Source organism: Cydia fagiglandana, chromosome 22, assembly GCF_963556715.1.
Source record: "Cydia fagiglandana chromosome 22, ilCydFagi1.1, whole genome shotgun sequence".
In the NCBI taxonomy this organism is placed as follows: domain Eukaryota; kingdom Metazoa; phylum Arthropoda; class Insecta; order Lepidoptera; family Tortricidae; genus Cydia; species Cydia fagiglandana.
The window spans coordinates 3,841,960-3,863,173 of record NC_085953.1 but is presented as its reverse complement, the minus strand read 5'-3'; the positions used below and the strand labels follow the sequence as shown (position 1 = coordinate 3,863,173).

The following is a 21,214-nucleotide window of genomic DNA, read 5'->3' as shown; positions in this document are numbered from 1 at the left end:
CACAATCCATTATTGACTATGGATTAAGTAGTTACGGTAGAACGTATAAAACATACATAAATAAAATATATAGACTACAGCTAAGTTTATTAAAAACGATCGTCCCAAATAATGTAAGAGGAAAAATAGAGAGCCATGAAGAATTATTACAATATTGTAAAATTATTAGTATACATAAGAAAATAGATATGGCAATAATCAATGAGGAGATTTTAAACATAGGAAGCCTAAACAAAAACTGTAGACCTCAACATTTACGAAAGTTATCCTATTTGCCTCGATTTGTCCTACCAAAGTGTGTTAATACATATGGTAAACGACGATGGGAATATTTGTTACCACATACCCTAAACAAACTACCCGAAGTAACTTATAATAATATCAATAACAACCCACATAAATGTAAACAAATATTGAAAGCCCTATATCTTAGCTAAGTAAATTATAGGTATACGTCACACTTATAGGAGTGTCTCATATCACGAAGATGGGGAATCTAGACTACAACACCTCATAATAAGAAACATGATTGCCGACTTCGTGAAATGAAATACTCCATAGTTTAATATACTTAATATTAATAGTAAATAAGAGCGATTTACAGCGGCAGTTAAGCCTCAGGGGGCTTTGTTCGCTGTCATGATTTTTTTAAATGTATTATTCTGTGTTAATAAATAAATGAAAAAAAAAAAAAAAAAACAATTTAGTAAATAATAGTTTATATTTATAGTTTGACGACCGGTCTGGCCTAGTGGGTAGTGACCCTGCCTGCGAAGCCGATGCCCGATGGTCCTGGGTTCGAATCCTAGTAAGGGCATTTATTTGTATGATGATACAGATATTTGATCCTGAGTCATGGGTGTTTTCTATGTATTTAGGTATTTGTATATTATATATATCGCTGTCTGAGTACCCTTAACACAAGCCTTCTTGAGCTTACTGTGGGACTTAGTCAATCTGTGTAAGAATGTCCTATAATATTTATTTATTTTTAAGTTTAGATACATTTAGGTTAAGTGATTATTAAGTTTAGTTTTTATGTAGTTTTTTGTTTAGATAAATTTTAATCTGTATTTGTGTGAATAAAGATATGTACCTATGTTTTTGTATAGACTAGAGATGCCCCGAATAGTGAGTTTGGCCGAATACCGAATACCGAATATTCGGCCCTACCTCTCGGCCGAATACCAAATATTCGGCATGAAATGCGAACATTTTGAGTCACAATTATTATGAAAACTGTTCGCCAACAAATCACAACGTTTGCTAACATATATTTTTATGTTGAACAGAATCAATTAATGAAGTTAGAGTCAATCAAATCAGACCCATGATAAAAATAAAATATTCTGTAATCAACAAATGCTCAAAAAACGCACCATGGTATTTAACTAACTTTCCAAGAATGCATTATATAGGTACCTAGTTTTTGGTTACTTATTGTGTAATTTTTCTTTTTAGGTAGGTGCAACAGGTATTCGGTATTCGGCCGAATAGTAGGCAACATTCGGCCGAATACCGAATATTCGGCAAAGTAGCCGAATAGGCCGAATACCGAATAGTTGCCGAATATTCGTGGCATCTCTATTATACACCATTATGTTAATAGGTAGATGCGTCATTTTAATAAACCGAAATATAAATATTTTCATAGAAATAAAATACTGACACCTATTTAGTAAATTGTGTGGCTTAGAGGATATAACCAACGGAGACGCCATGTCTATAATTTTCGGTATAAAATAGTCTGCCGTTTTTTGCGGGGGAGGGGCACATCAAATGTATAGGTACGTCATGTCAGATAAACGTCAGTCCATACATGTGGTTGACATGTGGTTGACCATTGGCCGCCTATTTTCGACAGAGGGGAACGCCTGTTAATGACCACTCCGTTTGGTTATATTCTGTTGTGTGGTGTACACTACCTATATAAAAGTTTGACAGCCTAGAAGTGGCAAAGGAAAACCAAAATGGGGTCAACTAAAACAACAGAACTAAGCTCCTAAATTATGATGATGAGAAACACCGCAACAGTTCCAGTGTCTAAGTTATGAGTCGTCTAGAACTTCCAGTGTTATTCTCAAAGTTACCGAGATATCGCTACCCAAAGGCCACGGTATGTATGCACGCTTAGAGCGGCTACCGCGAAAACTGAAATTCGCAAATTGCGGGGATCTTTCTCTTTTACTCCAATGAAGGCGTAATTAGAGTGACAGAGAAAAATCCCCGCAATTTGCGAACTTCGATTTTCGCGGTTATAGCCCAGAGCGTGCACACTTCACGTTGATGCTGATTGCCGTACATTTATTTTAACCTCCCAAGTTCCTATAATATAGGCCCCCGAGGCCTCGAGCATGAACTATAGGGGGTAGCATAGGAGCCGTCAGATTTTTGGCGAGAGGCGTAAATGTGTTTATGCTTCCTATGTAGCCCACAAGATGGCAGAACCTACTATGCACAAGGTAACGTACCGACGAGACCGGTAGATGGTAGCACTTGCTTTGACAATGTACATGTGCACTGTTTCCGATTCAGGCCACAGGATGGCAGACCCTCAAACGCGCACGGTCCCTGTACTTTAAAATGATATAATCAAATCAAATTTCGAACTACAATAGAATAAAAGAAGGTTCCAAATTCAAAACTGCAAAAATGTCTCTGGGACACTGCGTATTGTTTATGGCCTTCAGGTTGGGATGTATTTAAACTGGTCTGCCCGAGTAGGAGGGCTTGAGCTATTATAATAACCCAGTGTTCGGAGACAAACTGCGGATACTTACGCGGAGTGTCACTTACGGTTATTATACTAGTGCCGGACTTGCTGAGTTTGGACTACTGGCCAGTCAGTTTGGAACTTATAATAGTCGATGTACAGTCGCTTCTGTCACTAGCTATAATATGTTACACAACGATGGCGGCAAAAATATCTGACACGATCTAATTTTTAGTGCAATAAGAGCGCGTTAAATATTTTTGCGGCCTTCATTGTGTAACATAATAATATTCATATCTGGGAGACCGAGCTTTGCTCGGAAAACTTATAAAAACTCGAAAATACGTGTTTTTCTAGAGATAAGACCTAGCTAGATCGATTTTTCGGCCCTTAAAACCCCCATATACCACATTTTTTCGAAATCGTTAGAGCCGTTTCCGAGATCCCCGAAATATATATATATAAATAAATAAATATACAAGAATTGCTCGTTTAAAGGTAATAGATATAGTTGGTCGAGCAGATCTTGACAGTAGAAAAAGGCGGCAAATTTGAAAAATGTAGGCGCGAAGGGTTATCGTCTCATAGAAAATTTGAATTTCGCGCCTTTTTCTACTGACAAGATTTGCTTGACCGTCTATAGATAGATTAGATAGATAGCTGGTGACTGTACAGTCGGCAACAAAAGTAGGTGATTTGATTTGACTTGACTACCATTTTCTTATAGCTTAGCAATAAAAACCGGCCAAGTGCGAGTCGGACTCGCACACGAAGGGTTCCGTACCATTGCACAAAAAACGGCAGAAAATCACGTTTGTTGTATGGGAGCCCGTTTGTAAGTATTGTAACTACCTATTATACAAAAAACATTTTTTTCTTTTTTTACTTAATTATTTCAACCAAATTCTTTTAAATCATTTATTTACAAATAATATATATACAGTGGTACAACTAAACGAAATTAATAACTAGCTTAAATCTAAAATAGGCCCCTGAGGCATTGTACCAAGGATGCTGGCGGCATTTCCCCGCTATACTGATACGTTGTGCGAGGTAGCCGCCAGCTCTTCGGTCACCAGTTACGTCAACCAGACGCTTCGCGATTTCTGCGAACAACTTATGCGCGCTGGGACCCCATGGACCTAGAGTTTCAACCAAATAAAAGAAAAAGTTCAGATCGTGTCATACCAGAAGATTAAGGAGTTGGCAGAGGACTGGACGAGTTGAAGATTGCTCCACCGACAAGAGCACAGCTCTTAAATATAAAGAAGAATACAAAAAATATATATAATACCTACAATTTCCTTAAAACGTGATAGCTAGGTTTTCAACAAATGCTAGTCGCAATGGTCGCGAGTCGCGCCGGCACAATGCGGCTCGTTAGGACTCACAGAATAACTATGTACAGTACGGCTACCATCAGTTTGACATTGACATAAACGCTATCGTGAACGTAATTTACTTTCTATGCATCTCGCTCGTACTGACATATTAGCGCGAAAGAGATATACACCGTGTTTTTTTTGATTTCCGTTAATTTCAGGGGTGCATTCCTGAGCTTAAATCTAGTAACTTTCTCAAAGACACCGATATTCTAATTAACTCCATTTCGGAGATAATCGATAATTTATTTTTTTCCTTGAAGGCCTCTACATCTACAAGCGTACACTTGCCTTAGGGCCGGTTTACATATTGATTAGTGTTTAGAATGAGTTCATGCATTTGCTACTAAACTTAAATACAATCTCGGTCGCTCGATGTTCGAAATGACATTCATATGTCACAGATTTCAATTGTTTGGTTTAGTTTAATGTAATGCCCGTGTTACAACAACGCTATATGCTACATTTAATTACTTTTTAAACTTAATTTTTTTTTCAAAAAAAGCAAAAAAAAAAATATTTTTTTGAAAATTAACTATGCCATTTAGTTCTCTTAAACGTACTTAACCATACCCCGAAGTTAACGGAATTCAATAAAAACACGGTGTATAGAAAGTAAATTACGTTCACGATAGCGTTTATGTCAATGCCAAACTGATGGTAGCCGTCAAAGTAGCCGTACTGAATTGTCACTGTGGACATTGCAGTAATCTAGGCCACTCGGACAAGGATTGCCCATTTAAAGCAGAAAATCCCAAATGCGCATCATGCAGTCTCTTTAAAAAACCCAATGGTCATATAACTGGGGACCCTGACTGCCCCGTCAGGAAAATGGTCGAACGACGGTACATAAACTCGATTGATTATGGGGACGGTTAATAAATACATGCTTTTAAAAGATTATCTGTTAATTTTAATAAAATTGTTTAGCTAAGTATACCTAACTAGTTGGTTTGTAGTTATTATCATTTTTTATCGACGTATAGATCGATAATGTTTTTCATACTTAAGTATTTAATGTTTGTATAGAATTGTCATCAATAAGTACTTTATTTACCTTATGTTTAATTAGCCCTAATGACTGTAATCCTATCATCTTGCCTCGTAATTATTTTTAAGGTAAACTAATAACAACGTAATAATGAAATAAACACGATCGACCTACTTTATATATATTATAGACACTGACACAGCAATACTTGGTTACTGTGTGTAAGATAATGCAATACCTACATATTTATGTCTCAATGTTCATGATTTTAATTTATTTATTGTTTATTGTTCTTTAAATTAGAATATTATCTCTTTGCCTGAGATACAGGATTATATTCCTAGTTCAGGTGCACGTAACAATGTACGTAAAAAGTAAAAGTTCACGTTCAATGTAACATTAGAAATAAGGTTATTCTCAATAAATTATTCTATTCTATTCTTACTATAGTTTGTCAAAGGGCTGTCTCAACTCTCACTTCAATCATAGACAGAGAGAGATATTTTGTACCCTATATCCAGAAACATAAAAACTAGTTGATGTATATTCAAAAGGTAATACAGAAAATACAGTACGTAGCGGCCCCCTTTTTAAAATATCTGTGAATTTAAATATAATCACGATTATTTAACAGTGGCGCTAGTGTGCACGTTGATGGGCTCTTAAATACATAGAAAACAACTATGGCTCGTTAACAAAAAACTGTGCTCATCACTCAAATAAATAACTACCTATAAGAATTAGGCCACTGATTTTAGTTAATTTTTAAACCTCAGTACTTTTTGTACCGAGACTGACTGAAATAGCAAGACTCGTTCGTACGTTTCCGTGAAAATACGATGGAAAATAACTATGCAATACAACTGTAGTTACCTGTATACATACATATATCAATAAACTGGCTTTTCTACGCTGTGACTTGCAAATGAACTTAAAAATTCACCAACAAATGGAAATAGGAAAAGTTGGCGACCCGGCGGGAAATGACTGAACGCACAAACAGACCAACTTTATATATATGCAGCAAGTTTGGACCGGAATTAGAACTATCGGTAAACACTCTAATAAAATAGCCATTTGTTTCATTAGCCTTATGTTTGGAATTAGTTTGAATGTTTGTTTTTTTAGTTTTTATTTAAAGTATCGTTAAATCTTCCAATTTTGCCTGGGAAGAGAAAGCATTTCTCTTTCTTACGTAGTTCGTTTTCTATAGCAAGCATCACGGAATCACTAATCACTAATCAGCCGTCATAGAAAGCGGTGTCAGAAGGAATGGCGTCAACCAATCTAGCTGTGGGCGAAAACTACATCTGCGAGGCCCTTATCAATGTGTTTTCCCATGGTAATAAAAAGGTTGGCTTTGCGAAGCCCCCGTAAGTGTGAGGCCGTGAGCATAGGCCCCATTCGCCCACGCATAGCTACGCCACTGGTGGAAGTCTCGGTCCGGACCCGAATCGTTCTAGCGTGAGCCATCTTTTAATCAAACGGTACACGTTACCATTTTGACGCTAACCTCTTCAAAACAAACGACCAATAGCGTCTTGTCGTAAAACCTTCGTACCATTTGAATACAAATTGCGCTCAATATTTACAACCAGCGAACACATCAAAAGATTAATGATAATTTTGAGCGCATAAAATTTAATAACCCACACGCGAGATGGCGCGGTAAACAGTGTTGCCATTTCATATAAACAACCAGTGTTGCCGTCGGCAAACATGCTGAATCAATAATTCTTAGAAAACATATCTCCGTGAAATATTTTCTCTATGTGGCATTTACTATTTGCAGACAAAGGAAGTGTCAGCGCCAAGGTTGAACGCGATGGAATTTATATTTAGGTAGAAACAATTTGTGTGAGTATTTTTTAAGGAATTGTCAGGTAAATCACATTTAAAATTTTGTCCCTATTCACTCCAGCCATATAGATTAGGGATATTCACCCTGGTTGCTGCCTAACCTACCTATATGATTTGATTGATGCTGGTAAAGGTGTGTCCAGACGAGAAGAATTTTTCGCCAATCTGATTAAATTGTCCGATCAAATCAGGTGGTGCGGACGTAAACGCCAATTTGACCACTTCTACCAATTTTAAATTTATGGTGACATTTAAGCGCTCTAAATAAAAAAAACCGGTCAGGTGCGAGTCGGACTCGCGTTCCAAGGGTTCCGTACATAAGTCCGACTCACGCTTGACTGCACATTTCTAATAGGTTTTCCTGTCATCTAAAGGTAAAGTACTACATATTTTGTGTATTTTTTTCAAAATTCTAGAACCAGTACTTTCAGAGATAAAGGGGGGGAATGGTCAGACAGACAGACAGACTTTTCCTTTTGAGGTACGGAACCCTAAAATGGCCCCCAAACGCGAATACTAGCGTCACAAATTGGTATCTTGCGTCCACAACCCAATTTAATCGGTAATAGGTATCGGTCATAATCGGCGAGCCAAATTGGCGTTTGCGCCCGCACGGTCTGATTTGATCGGACAATTTAATCAGACTGGCGAAAAATTTGTCCGCGTCTGGACCCGCCTAACAATATCTAAATATACCTATGGCAACACAGAGCAACCGTGGCGTATCAAAATTCAATGGCATCGTAAAGGCGTAAGCACATCAAAACGGCTCTCGCGCCATGAATTCCTCCATATCGTTTTTGCCGACAATTTATACTAATGACCATGCCCTTTAAGAATTTCGATTAAGGATTTTCATCCTTAAATTCAAGGAAAAAGATGTTAATATTCTATGTAAGTTCACGACGGTTACTCATTATTTGTGCTTTTCTTTGGCTTCGTAGTTTTACTTTTAGAGGTTTCTTTACAATAAATATAAATCAGAGTACTTGTTGACAGACTGCACTCTGACATGACTGAATAAAATGTGTTTTATATAGCATTAAATAAAATTGAAGTAATACCAGTCATATTTGTGTATATGTACCTACAGGTATATGTGAATAGTTAAGTACTCTTTTCTTAAATATTTTTCTCACTGCACCCACGTTCGAGAATTTCTGTTTCGCCCTATGGTTGACTGGTAGAGAATGCCTTAAGGCATTAAGTCCGCCATTTGTACTTATTTTGCAATGCAATAAAGTTTAAATAAATTATTTACTTTTGTATTTTTTACGAGAAGAAGCAAAGTGACGATAATGTTACATGCTACACGAAAAAGAAGACCAGTTTGCCTTCCTTATAAAATATAATAGATTTTCGAATATTATAGGTACATTTATATTTTCTATATCTTATGTCTTACAAATGTAGACATATTTTGATACAAAAACATCCACACCGTCACCGTGATATCACAATAAGATATCAGAGAAGCGACACACCAACGAAAACATCGATTCTGACAAACAACGAAATGGAGCGTTCCCTCCAATTTATGTAATGCGATAGCACGATACCTCCGAACTGTTATGACTATGGCAGATAAATATCTGCTCTTGACGCGAATAGAGTTGGGAAAAGTTAAGCCTTGTCGGCTTGAGCCTTAGGGTAACAATCCATTTCTGACCGCAGCTGCACTACTAGTACGAACGCGTCGGGGTTATTGTCAATTTCCATAGTAAAATTAATGGTAGTGCTGCTGTCGTTGGAAATGGGCTGTCACCTTTAAGGTGACATTCCGATGTCAACCGCAGCTGCATTACTGTTGCGACGCTGATGCCGCCGCTGTATCTGTCAAATTCCTTGATAAAATTAGGGACGTTCAGTCGTTCAGCGCCGTATTACTGCCGCGATTATGACGTCCAATTCGTCATTAATTCTATCAATTAAAATCAAAGATACTGATGCGGCATCATCGCCGCAGCAGTAACTAATGTCGCAACAGTAATGCAGCTTCAGTTGTCACAAATAGGTAATTAGTTAAAAGCAAGCTTCCATGATTTGAGCTTTCCAAGAGTTTCAGCTCTTAGTTAAAAAATATACCTATGTGATAAGTTTGAGTTAGTTTTGAGTTTGTTAGTTTGATACGCCAGTAAGTATAACGGGTTAGCACTGATTGACTAGCACGTTATCTTTTCGCGGATTAGTAAGCTTTTATTGATGTGTGCAATGAAGAGTATTTGTATTGTATTGTGTAATATTTTGGTTTTAATTAATATGGATTTCCGCAAAGTGACGCCTGATTCTATTCACTAAGTTTGACCTGTTTAGCATTTATGGAGTCAACCTCGAAGGCTTAGGATTAAGAAATGAGCTTTTACATGATCATTTTAGGCTTGAGACAATCTCGAGCCTTAAAATCTCGATTCTCGTAACTTACCGCTTTGTCCCATGTCCCATCACTAGAGTAGTTTAGGTGACGTCTGCCCTTTTCACGGTAACTTTCCTAGCGTTTCGCTTATGATTTCTTGGGTGTTGTTTTCCTCCGTGTATAAAGATTTCGGGCTTGATTGTATCTTTTGGCTTTCAATTTATGGGAAATCATTTTGATAATTTTTGATTTAGTAGGCATCTAAATAATGGAAAAATATTATACTTACCTATATGATTCCATTTTACTAACCTTTTTAAAAAAAGCTGACGTGTCTATTTTTTTCGTTGGCCTATGCCCGAATTCGTATTTATGGGACGTTATAGGTACTTAAGTTTAATTTTAAATAGTTTTTTTCGATATAAACTAATTTCTACTGAGATTTTAAGTGTTGACTTATTAGTAAAAAAGTTAGTTGAAAAAATTGATTGTGGTTGGAAATACCGAAGGCAAGATAACGTGGTCGTTCAGTTCACCAATAAGATGGACCGACCAAGTTAAAGACGCGTCATCCTCTGCTTTCTACACGGTCGTCAAAGACGCGTTAGACTAAAACCGGTGGAGGCAGATCATCCGCTCAAGATGCAACCCTGATACAGACCACGATCCTCAGACATGAGGGACCGACCAGAGAGAGTTATAAAAAAATAGGAAAATTTGTTTCAACTAGTGATAGGTATACCTAGCGCGCCTAGAAACTAAAATGTGTTTTAACATATGGATACTGTCAAGAGCCAAATGGCTATTCTTTATTCAACTTACTACTTTTTTATGTATTGTGTGTATTGACTCGCTTTATAATATTGCTCTCAAGTGTGTATTTAATTGACGTTTTATTCAAAAAAGCTCCATCTTGATCTTGAATACCGGACCCATCTCAATAAAAAACCTTTTAACTTTCAGCGATGAATAAAATAAAATATTAAAGAAAGCAATACATCAACCGGCGCAATTAGGGTCGATCAATCTCAATCGACGAGATCGACCTGGGGGCCGATTCTGAAATTATAATTCAAAATATTGGTATTTGATTGAAATCCGCATACCTACTTCAACCCTGTTTCAATAAAGTTCGGTTTCTGCATTTCTATCACTCTTGCATATTCAAGCGATAAAGAGGCAGATAACTAAATTTCGATTTTCGCGTTTACCGGTAGGCCCTTGTTAACAAACCGCCTTGATGCACCAATGTCATATTTTATTGTCTGTGAAAACTTGTCAAAAAACAGTTTAAGGCACAGTATGTATAAGTTAGTCTATGGATTTACTAGAGTCGGTAGTGCTGCACTCTGGCGGCAGAACAGTGCAGTAATATCCCCTACTGACAACTCCATCTACAACTCAACTTCTGGAGCGTAATTCCACGTCATGTGTGTTCTGACAACAAAACTTCCGTGAGACACAGACATATTAAATATCTAAAAAACGGGTCACTCACGTATTACACAAGCAAATACACAAACAAACACAAGCTCACAAGCAAATGCAAGCTCCTGATGACACTCCTCGGCACGGAGTGAAACATGTCGAGCGTTTTTCGACTTAAAATACGTGAGTGACCCGTTCTTAAGATATTACATGTGTGTTCTGATTTGAATTGAATTAAATTAAAGAAAGCAGAATGACATTGCGTGTGTTTCACACCTTTATCGGTTATCTGCAGCTTAATTGCAATATGATGCGACCAATACGGTTTATGACATTAAACACATGTGGAAGTAAATAGTTTTGACTGTCCCTGTGCCCAGAAGTGGGACGTATGTAGGCTGGATTATTATTATTAGAGACTACCATTCGACGCGAGATATAACGTTATAAATTTGCCTGTTTGCCAGGAGTCTCGCATATTATCCGAGTATTTGCTCGGGCGATGTAAACACATGTTTGTGACCATATTAGTTGATCTATCTGTTATTCTGTCGCCAAGTCAAGGGCAAGACGGCTAAGTCCTGTCCTGAATGTCCTTTGTCCTACTTATATTGTGTTAAATAAGCAAGCTTTGTATAGGTATTCTAAGTTCCCGAATAAAACGGCTCCAACGATTTAAAAAAAAATTACGTGTACCTACCGTAAAATGTGTCTCTAGTAATTCAAAATCTAATTTAAGTGTCTATTTTAAATTGGATAATACCTACATAATTATCATCATTTAAAAAAAATGCATTTTTTCGCGTCTCTTGATAAGTTGCATTTTGTCCTTTACGCCAATTGAACCCAAAGGTATATTATTATTATTACATGCCTACGACATTAGGTGTCGATTTCGAATTTTGGAGCAAAGTAGGCACATTTTATGACATGTTTTTATAAAGACGGGTCTCGGTCTTAGGTTATTTATATTTGGGATTTTTGTTACTTATTAAGAGAAAAATCTTACGTGTTTTTACTTGCAATTTTGATGAAATGAACGGAAAGATGGAAGGCATGTTATCAGTTTGGTTGACCGTATGATTTAAACTAATTTCTATACCTAATAACTTATAAGTAGGTAGGTAATACAAAAAAGGATGACTCACGTCACGTTAGACCGGGCCTTGTCCGGCCCGGAGCTTCCGGCGCATCGTTTTCTATGGAAAGCATCACGTGATCGCCTGTCATGTCATAGAAAAGTAAGCTCCGGAAGTTCCGGCCCGGTCTAACGTGAGTCATCCATAATGCTGAATTTACACATCACATATTCATTATATATGTAGGAATAAGTTAAATAAAAACGTACTATTTGATAATGCCAGGTAGACACCACATTTGGTACCTAATGTAGATAAAACTAGAGATACACCTTGGCAATAACCGCCCATTTTTGCCATAGTCGGCTAAAAACTGATTCACGTGCTCCCAAGGCACGTTACTGTCTCAATCATGTCAAAACGTCTTATACTTCATAAATGTCATGGCATTTTCGCCCTTATACAACTGAGCTTAGGTTATAGTTACCTCTGTGGCTAAAGGGAGTAAGTGTCAGGTGTTTCAAGGTACTTACGACGTTATGTATGAAGGTAAGGCCAAGAATGAAGTTGTTAAAGGCAACTGCCGCAGTTATGCACGGGGCGCGGCAGTTTTGTGATTCACAAATTTGAAGATTCGTCTTACAACTCGTCGCTAGTATAAGTTGAAATTAAGATTAGTAGAAACCCCAAATAATGTATTGAATATAAGGTAAACCGTCTGTCAACGTAAAACCATACACGAGTAAGTGATCGTAAGTACTTAAAAATTGTTGTCACAACTGAAATAAGCGGTCACGCTCCCATACTTTTGTATTAGGTACGGGAGCACTTAAGAGAGGTAAGCTTGATTTTGTCTTAGGTATGTGTTCCGTTGACATGGTAATGCAATTACTATAGAGTAAAGTAATTGACGGCGGCATCATCTCAGACAGCAATATTGAGCACGTGCGATAGAGACAGTGGGTCACTGTACAAAATTCTTTGTGCTTACTGCTTAGCGTCCTTACTTTAAGGTAGGGCAAGGAGCTAGTTGGTTTTTGTGGGTTAACTCTGGGGTTATCTTTACGAACAGCGACCGGTAATGCCCCCATTTTGCAGCGGAGCAGCAAAACTGATTCTTAATGAAATCTCCCACTTCTCAATAAAAGCGTTCTTAGTAGGCTCGGTATTATAAGATTTTGCAAACTCTAAATGTGACGATATTAGATTTTATTAAGGTTCCAGCATTGAACTATTATTACTAACGTATAGAACCGGCACGAGTAGTTTGTGTCATGAGTTGGTGTTGTTTTGACAACAAACCATAGGAAGCGGAGCGTGAATCTCGCGACCTAAACGCGTAAGCGCCATGAATTTTACGGCACTTACGACGTTTTGGTCACGTGGTACAGGTTGTGATTGCGACAATTTCATTGTTTGGCATGACTTCTCTACAGTATGTGTCTGACAATGGGGCTTTAATTCCAGGGCTTGATTTGACTCGCTAAACTGAGCTACTTTTACTATGGGACCAACCCATAAAATCGGGGATTTTTTTTGTCTTTTCTTCTAAACGACGACATCTGATCAGGTAAAATGTATGAAAACGTAAAAAATATTTTCGGGATTTCGGGGTTGGTGCCATAATAAAAGTAGCTCAGTTTAGCGAGTAGAATCGAGCCCTAGATTTAAAGCCCGATGGTCAGTAACACCCTGTATAGGAATAATAACTCAATGGGTTCCAGGTGTCAATTAGGCAGATCTCTAATGGAATCTTTATGGCAATAGCTTTTATACAAACAGAGTACCTTTTGCCACGAAAACGCGCAATTAATTCACAAATCGAACCACATTACGAAGAAAACAAAACATACGCTTAAAAACATTACAAACCTCATGTTTACGCAAAATTAATTATATAAAGTGAAGGAAAACATATAAAACTCCGCATTTTATGTTTTCCCTGTTACGGGAAGTTTCTTCGCAGGGAAATAAAAATGCATACGTAGTTAATTACGAGCCCTCGTACAAGTTAGTTCATTAAGTAAATTACATTTATAAGCTGAAGTATTAATGTGAAATTCTGTTTTTATCAGAAAAACAACCGGTTTTTACAAGGCGTAATCATTATTGGTAGGCGGTTCCGCGGCCGGCCTGCGGCGTTGCGAACTGCATCGCAGCCATAATTATGTTTTTAGTTTTAAGATATATTTTGTATTAATATGTATGCTAGTTTTAAGGTATTTATCTATGGGCCAATAGTTGCCTGAAAATAAATGTTTTCATTCATTCATTCATTATTAACACACGTAAACCTATTCTCTATCTATCCACCAAATTTTATCAAAAACTTGCGGTAAAAAATCAACGACAAAATTTTTATCGTCACTTACCTACCTCGTACTTATATCTATTTCTAAATAAGCAGTAGTTGTCATAATTTTAGTATATATTATTGATTCCTATATCAAAATTACTATTTTCAATAACTTCTCTTCTAGTTGCTTAAAGAAAAAACCACTGCGTTACCATAGATTTCTTAGGTTTCTAAATCTATGGTAACGCAGTGGTTTTTTCTTTAAGCAACTAGAAGAGAAGTTATTGAAAATAGTAATTTTGATATAGGAATCAATAATATACACTAAAATTATGACAACTACTGCTATCTATCCACCAAATTTTATCAAAAACTTGCGGTAAAAAATCAACGACAAAATTTTTATCGTCACTTACCTACTCGTACTTGTATCTATTTCTAAATAAGCAGTAGTTGTCATAATTTTAGTGTATATTATTGATTCCTATATCAAAATTACTATTTTCAATAACTTCTCTTCTAGTTGCTTAAAGAAAAAACCACTGCGTTACCATAGATTTCTTAGGTTTCTAAATCTATGGTAACGCAGTGTAACTAACTTTACAGCTACATCTGGTGCTACATTACGATACCGGTACTTATCTACGTCTAAATTAAAGGGACATAATTAAGTAAGTGAAAAGTTGTACGATGCACGTGTGAATAGGTACTTAATTCGCAACTCGTATCGATTCAAAACACTTTCTTGACGCCCTTCTTCGGTCATGTTTGGAAATTCACCACTCGTTGCGAATTTCCTATTTTTCGCACTTGTAGGTATCGTAAATAACAAGTATATTACACAAGTAAAAAACGAAATTTTACTCGTACGATTTCTGCTTTTCGCATTTTCCTCATTATGCCGACGAAAAGAAATCGCCCAATCATTTGAAATAAAATGATTAATTCATAAACACATTAGTCATATTTCCCGCTGTCGCATAAATAAACAAAATCCGCAATTTGGACGTCTTTCCGCAAGTTGTCGGGATATTTATGGGCAGATACGGCGGCGGATTGGACAATCACATTAGCTGGCTCCCCCCGCCTTAAGGTTGCCGCATACATCATGTTCCTATCGGATCAAGTCACTCCTTGAGAGACTATACAAAATAATTTGTGCCTGAAAATTCAAATTTTCAAAAATGGAACAACGTCACTATTCGAATGGTTCTTAATTTTGTATAGTGACACTATGTTTCTCAAGGAGCGAAGTGTCTGCTGCATCTGCATCGACTTATTTGTACAGCCGTATTCGAACAATGAGTTACGTCAAATACTAGATATTGAAACGATATGTATTGAATATGTCAGTGTCAAACAAGTGTCAAAAGTGACGTTTTTGTTTGAAGAAACGTCAATTTTGACACTTGTTTGACACTGACATATCTAATCCATATCGTATCTAGATTTATTAATTGACTTATCTTAAAGTTAGAATCGGGCCGTATGTCATATTTTGGAACCTCATCCTACTCAATGTGCCATCAGCCGTATAAATAGTACATGGCGACTTTATAAACAAATTCATTCATTAATTTCTAAATGCAATTTCGCAGGTCACAAAGCGCAAACTCTTGACAAATGAAAGTATTAGATGAAGTTAGACCAAGAGAAGTCTGCAATTTTAATATCATACGTACACAACACACAAGCACACACACAAGTAGTAGCACACAAGTGACATTTATAATACGTCATAATTTCATACAAGTTTGACGTTTACTAACACACTCGTATTGCGTATGCTGTCAAAATCTTTGCAGACTTATCTTGGTTCAACTATAAAGTGTAGAGGATGGAAGTTAGCTAAGTACCTACCTATAGCAGTTGGGTGGGTAACGATCGGCGCCGAGTTATCATGTGTGCGCTCGCCTTTACGCAACCGAGCACGATATGAATGGCTCTATTAATATTACCTACGCTAGTGCCGCGATAAGCAACACTTCCACTAATGGACTTGTTTGGTTACTACCACACATGACAACAATAGTCTGAATGTCAACGTGATATTTAATGTACAATCTAGTGTTAAAATATGGGTGCATACAATTTACTCTGAGTATGATGACCCATATTTTTACACTTGACATTACCTACACACAAGAGCAATAATATTAGGTAACTACATAATATGTAGTATGGAGGTGCTGTATACATATTATGTATGTCAACATTATATTTAATGTACAATCTAGTCTCAAAATATGGGTGCATACAATTTACTCTGAGTATGATGAATGTGCACCCATATTTTTACACTTGACATTACCTACACACAAGAGCAATAATATTAGGTAACTACATAATATGTCCTATAAACGTCCCACTGCTGGGCACAGGCCTCCTCTCAGGCGCGAGAGGGCTTGGGCTATAGTCACTACGCTATCCTAATGTGGATTGGGGACTTCACATAAGTACACCTTTGAATTTCTTCGCAGTTGTATGCGGGTTTCCTCACGATGTTTTCCTTCACCGAAAAGCTAGTGGTAAATATCAAATGATATTTCGTACCAAAGTTCCGAAAAACTCATTGGTACGAGCCAGGATTTGAACCCGCGACCTCCGGATTGAAAGTCGGACGTCATATCCACTCTGCCACCGCCGCTCCACCTACAATACCTATAAGAAACTTGGAACGAACATTTACGTAACATAATCAGCATATATCTATGGCTGGATTGTATGGTGGCGGCTAAGTTCGTGTGTGTATGTGTGCGTACAATTACATAAAGTATACAATATTTATTGATGAATTTTCACTCTTTTAGCGCTAAAGGCCTTCATATGAAAACTTCACGGAATTATTACGTTAAACTTTGTTTTATTTCAGTAGAATAACATTACCACCTCACACGTGGCCTACATTATTCGGGTACCCTTCTGTCAGTCACCCGCGTATATTACAAACCATAGACGAACTCCTATAGACTCTACATTATGAATTGTTATAGATTCACGATATACGAGCACGAGAAAGCCGTGTAGCATTAGTCCACCTTTTGTCACTGTATATTTTTTACTGTGCAATAAAGTTTAATAACATAAAATAAAAACATACATAGGCACTTTATTGTTATACATTTTAGGCACTACGCTTTGTTTATAGTTATTATTTACATTTTTTTATATAAAAATAATAAAGAAATGTAAGTTGAAATTACGACTTGGCCGTCGCCTTCCTCAATAAAGTAAATTCAATTGTGCATTTAAATGACAAAATTATATCTAAATGATGCCATTTCGTTATCATTTGCGTGTGCATTTCGCTTGCACTTGTTCGTACATGGATTGGTGCGAGCGAGTCGCATAGGCGAATGATATCAGTTATTTGCCATTAAAAATACCTACTGATCACCGACGTCAATCTTTTTAAAAATAACGTATCTAATGGTCGTAAACAAAAAAGCAACTGAAATAAGGAGTCCATTAATTACATCACACAAAATTTCTATTTTTTAGACCCCCCCTTCTCCACTTGTGACACTTTTTCATAGGAAGAAGCCAACTTTTGTTACATAACGTATTAAAGACGTATGTAGTCTGAATGTGCTCTCTTCTCCCTCCCCATGTTGCTGTGGCGTAATACGTGGACGAACCCTTAGCGCTCGTACTTACTGGGATTGCCATGAGATTGAACAAGTCTTCCTTGCTCCGTCTATTGGTAAGTGGTCCGTGTCTCAAAGTTAATGTAATGAGACCGTTGCGACGGTTACTGTCACAATGTGCCTCATTATTCTCCCGTGATGCCCTTTGAGCCAATTTGCACTCATTTGTTTTCATGTCACAATCTAATGATGCCCCGCTTTATGCGAGAATTGAAGGTACAATTTGCAGGTTACGAATTGGTTGGGAATAATAAAATAACTATCGTATTTTTTTGTGAATTACATTTTCGTACCTCTTGATAATAATATTGTTTGGCAGAAGCTTTAGACGAAATCAAATTATCGTTATTTGCAATGTCAAACTCAATAGATCAAGATTATTAGAGAGCCTACCGCGAACCACTTTCGACGTGTTGCCTCTCTGTCGCACTTGTAAGTAAGTACGTAAGTGTGACAGAAGGCAACACGTCGAACGTGGTTCGTGGTAGGCTCTCGGGTTCCGTGCGAATCTGCCAAATCTTACAACATAACAAGAGACGTAACAGAAAAGGCGCCAAATTGATTTTTAGCGTTTAATATTTACTAATATATGTATAGTAACATTGTATGTTAGTTTGTAATATAATATATAATGTAGGTACCTGGCTAGCTAATTGATCTTGAGAAATTCCTGATGACTGGAACTAGACATTATTTGAATCTGAGTAGTTGTATGTGGTGACTTTTTTATGGTTCATCTATTACGTAGGTAATCTGTGTCAACAATTAAAGGCAATAACGGTATCGTTAGAAAAGATGGAAGAAATTACAAAATTATCGTTCAGTTGCAATTTGGTCGAACGTGCCAAGCACAGAAGCGAATGGAAGTGTTAATGCAAAAAAGCTTAAAGACGCTAAAGTAAGAAAAGTGAGGTATAATAATTACTAGCAACTGTAAGGAGTTAGTTCATAAGTAAGTAATAATGCAACCTTGCTGTTTTTGTAGCTATAAATTACGTGTTTATTGAATAAAACTTTAGTCCTTAATCAGCATCCACTTGTTTAATTGCTCCTCCAACTTCCCGCACCACATGGCGACCCTGCCACGTGAGGTGTCGGGTTCGCGCGCCGCCGCGGTTGCGAAATTGCATTAATCGGACAATAGCCGACACACTCATACATCATTCGAGTTTTTTTTAATAAAATCGAACAATGTGTAATTCAAGAGTCGAAAAAGAAGATATTTTCATCAACCAAAACGCTGCGGGGAAATCTGCCAACGACGCTCATCTGCACGAGATGAAAAATCATTTATCGTCGATCAGCATTGTTATGATAGTGATTTGTGCACTATTGGCCATCGGAGTACTCTACGCTTGCTATAAGATATACAAGAAGTGCCACGACAAATGGTCAAGAGATTTGATCGTGCAATACAACCTTCGCCGCTCTTTCAATCGAGATCTTCGCGAGACACACACTCACTGCCATCAATGTGGACCTGCTCGAGGTGTTTCTTATTCAGCAAACAAGATGAACGAGTGACCCAGTATCCAGCATCAGGACATTACGGCGATTCCAGAGTGAAAGTGAAGTGCGCGTATTCGGTAATGTGAAGTGAAATTAGTGTAAAAATCGGCATGAACGATAATTAGAGCGTACCTACGCGTAAGTTTTCTTTATTTCTCAGCAAGGATTGTCTGCATACTTCATTTTCATGATCGTAAGATTTTTTTTTAATGTTAAGATAAATATGTTAATTTGATATGATAAGTAAATTGCAAGAGTTACTTGGTGATTTAAAAACCATTAAAGAATATTTAGTTAAGCTTAGTTATGATAGAAGGACGCCTGAAGTCCTTAATGCAAAGTTAGAAGAGGCATTTTTAATATAAGTATTCTAACTATCTAAAAATTTGTGAACAAGTCCAGGTAGATATCGATAAAAAAAACTGACTGGTCAAAGCTTATTGGATATTCAGAGTTTTTATGAACATATTAGGAGTTTGTATAAGCAAATAGAGTATTTTTGTCACAAAACCTATACAAGTTCAAATCCACCGTCTAATAAAAATTTCAAAATGGGCGAGTTTAACTTGAAAATAGCGCTTTCATTAATACCGTCCATGACTGACGATGAAGTTGCAATTAATCAATTAATAGACTCTATAGAATACTACGACTCTACCTTAAAAAGTGACGCGAAACAACAGTTCATAAACTTTGTCTTGAAAAATAGACTTACACAAGTAGCTAAATTAAAGTTAAGTTCGTCATACACTTCTGTCCAAAATTTAGTGACAGATATGAAAAAACTATTGTTGCCTAAAAAATCAGCCACAGCTATTCAAAATAAATTGCAGACCTTGAGACAAGGAGAGTCTTCGATTGATGACTTTGGTCAAAAATTGTCGAAAATGTTTGTAGATCTCACGATCGCGCAATCAGACGGTGACTCAAATGCATTTGAAGTATTAAAAGGTCTTAATGAAAAACAAGCGATTAAAAGATTCGCGGACGGATTGCGCAATCGTCGAGTAAGTACAATTATTGCAGCTCGTGATTACGACTCTTTAAAAGACGCCATACAGGGTGCCAAGGACGAAGAGACGACTTCAAGCAATACGTCAAGTGATGTATTTTCTTTTAACCATCGTAAAACAACTTATTTCAGTAGAGGGTACGTTCGAGGGCGTGGCTCTTATAGGGGGCAACCACACTACTCTTCAGGCGCAAGGACGCTACACAACCCAGGACATTCGGCAACAGGAGCATCATACAACTACAGGAGCCGAGGAGCTGGCAGAGGAGGTTACCAGTTCCAGAGCAATCACCGAGGCAGAAACTACCAAGGAAACCGAGGTAAGTCTAACACTTTTCATGGAAACAATGGATATCGCAACAACCGTATTTTTACGGCTGAAACTGAAACTGATAAAAATGTGAGCCCAAATCAGTTTTTTCGTGGATAATGAATCTATATTTGCAAGTAATGATACATGTTTAGTTTATTTCAATGTGCAAAACAAAAGACAATTATGGTTATGTGACACCGGTGCCTCGATCTGTGCTTTGAAGTTGGCGATCGCTTTGAAATTAGATATTCCGATTTATAAAGACAAGTTAATTATTAACGGAATAGGTGGAACAAAACAAGCAATCGGATATGCTTACATTGAATTAACGGAACGTGACCATGTATTTCAACATAAGTTTTATATTTTTGACGACTTATTTTCAACCACGTGGGACGGAATAATAGGTAAAGATTTTCTTTTAAAATACCGCGCTTTGATAGATTTACGAAATATGGAATTGATCTTAGAATCAAGTAAGAATGAGACAGTTTGTATACTTTTTGAAAATGATAGAACTCATTTAACTCTTCCACCAAGAACCGAATCATTACATTTCGTGACTACAAACTTAGAAGAAGATTGCGTAGTGTTTTCATCTGAATTGCAAGACGGTATATTTTTGGCTAGT

General features: G+C 37.1%; 1 protein-coding gene across 1 annotated transcript; it reads left to right on the top strand.

Annotated features, from left to right (window-relative positions):
• Positions 1 to 19,809: 19,809 nt before the first annotated feature.
• On the top strand, positions 19,810 to 20,700 carry LOC134675655 (uncharacterized). The gene has a single exon (XM_063533984.1). It carries the CDS (start codon positions 19,810 to 19,812, stop codon positions 20,698 to 20,700), a length of 891 nt encoding a protein of 296 aa, XP_063390054.1.
• Positions 20,701 to 21,214: the final 514 nt, after the last annotated feature.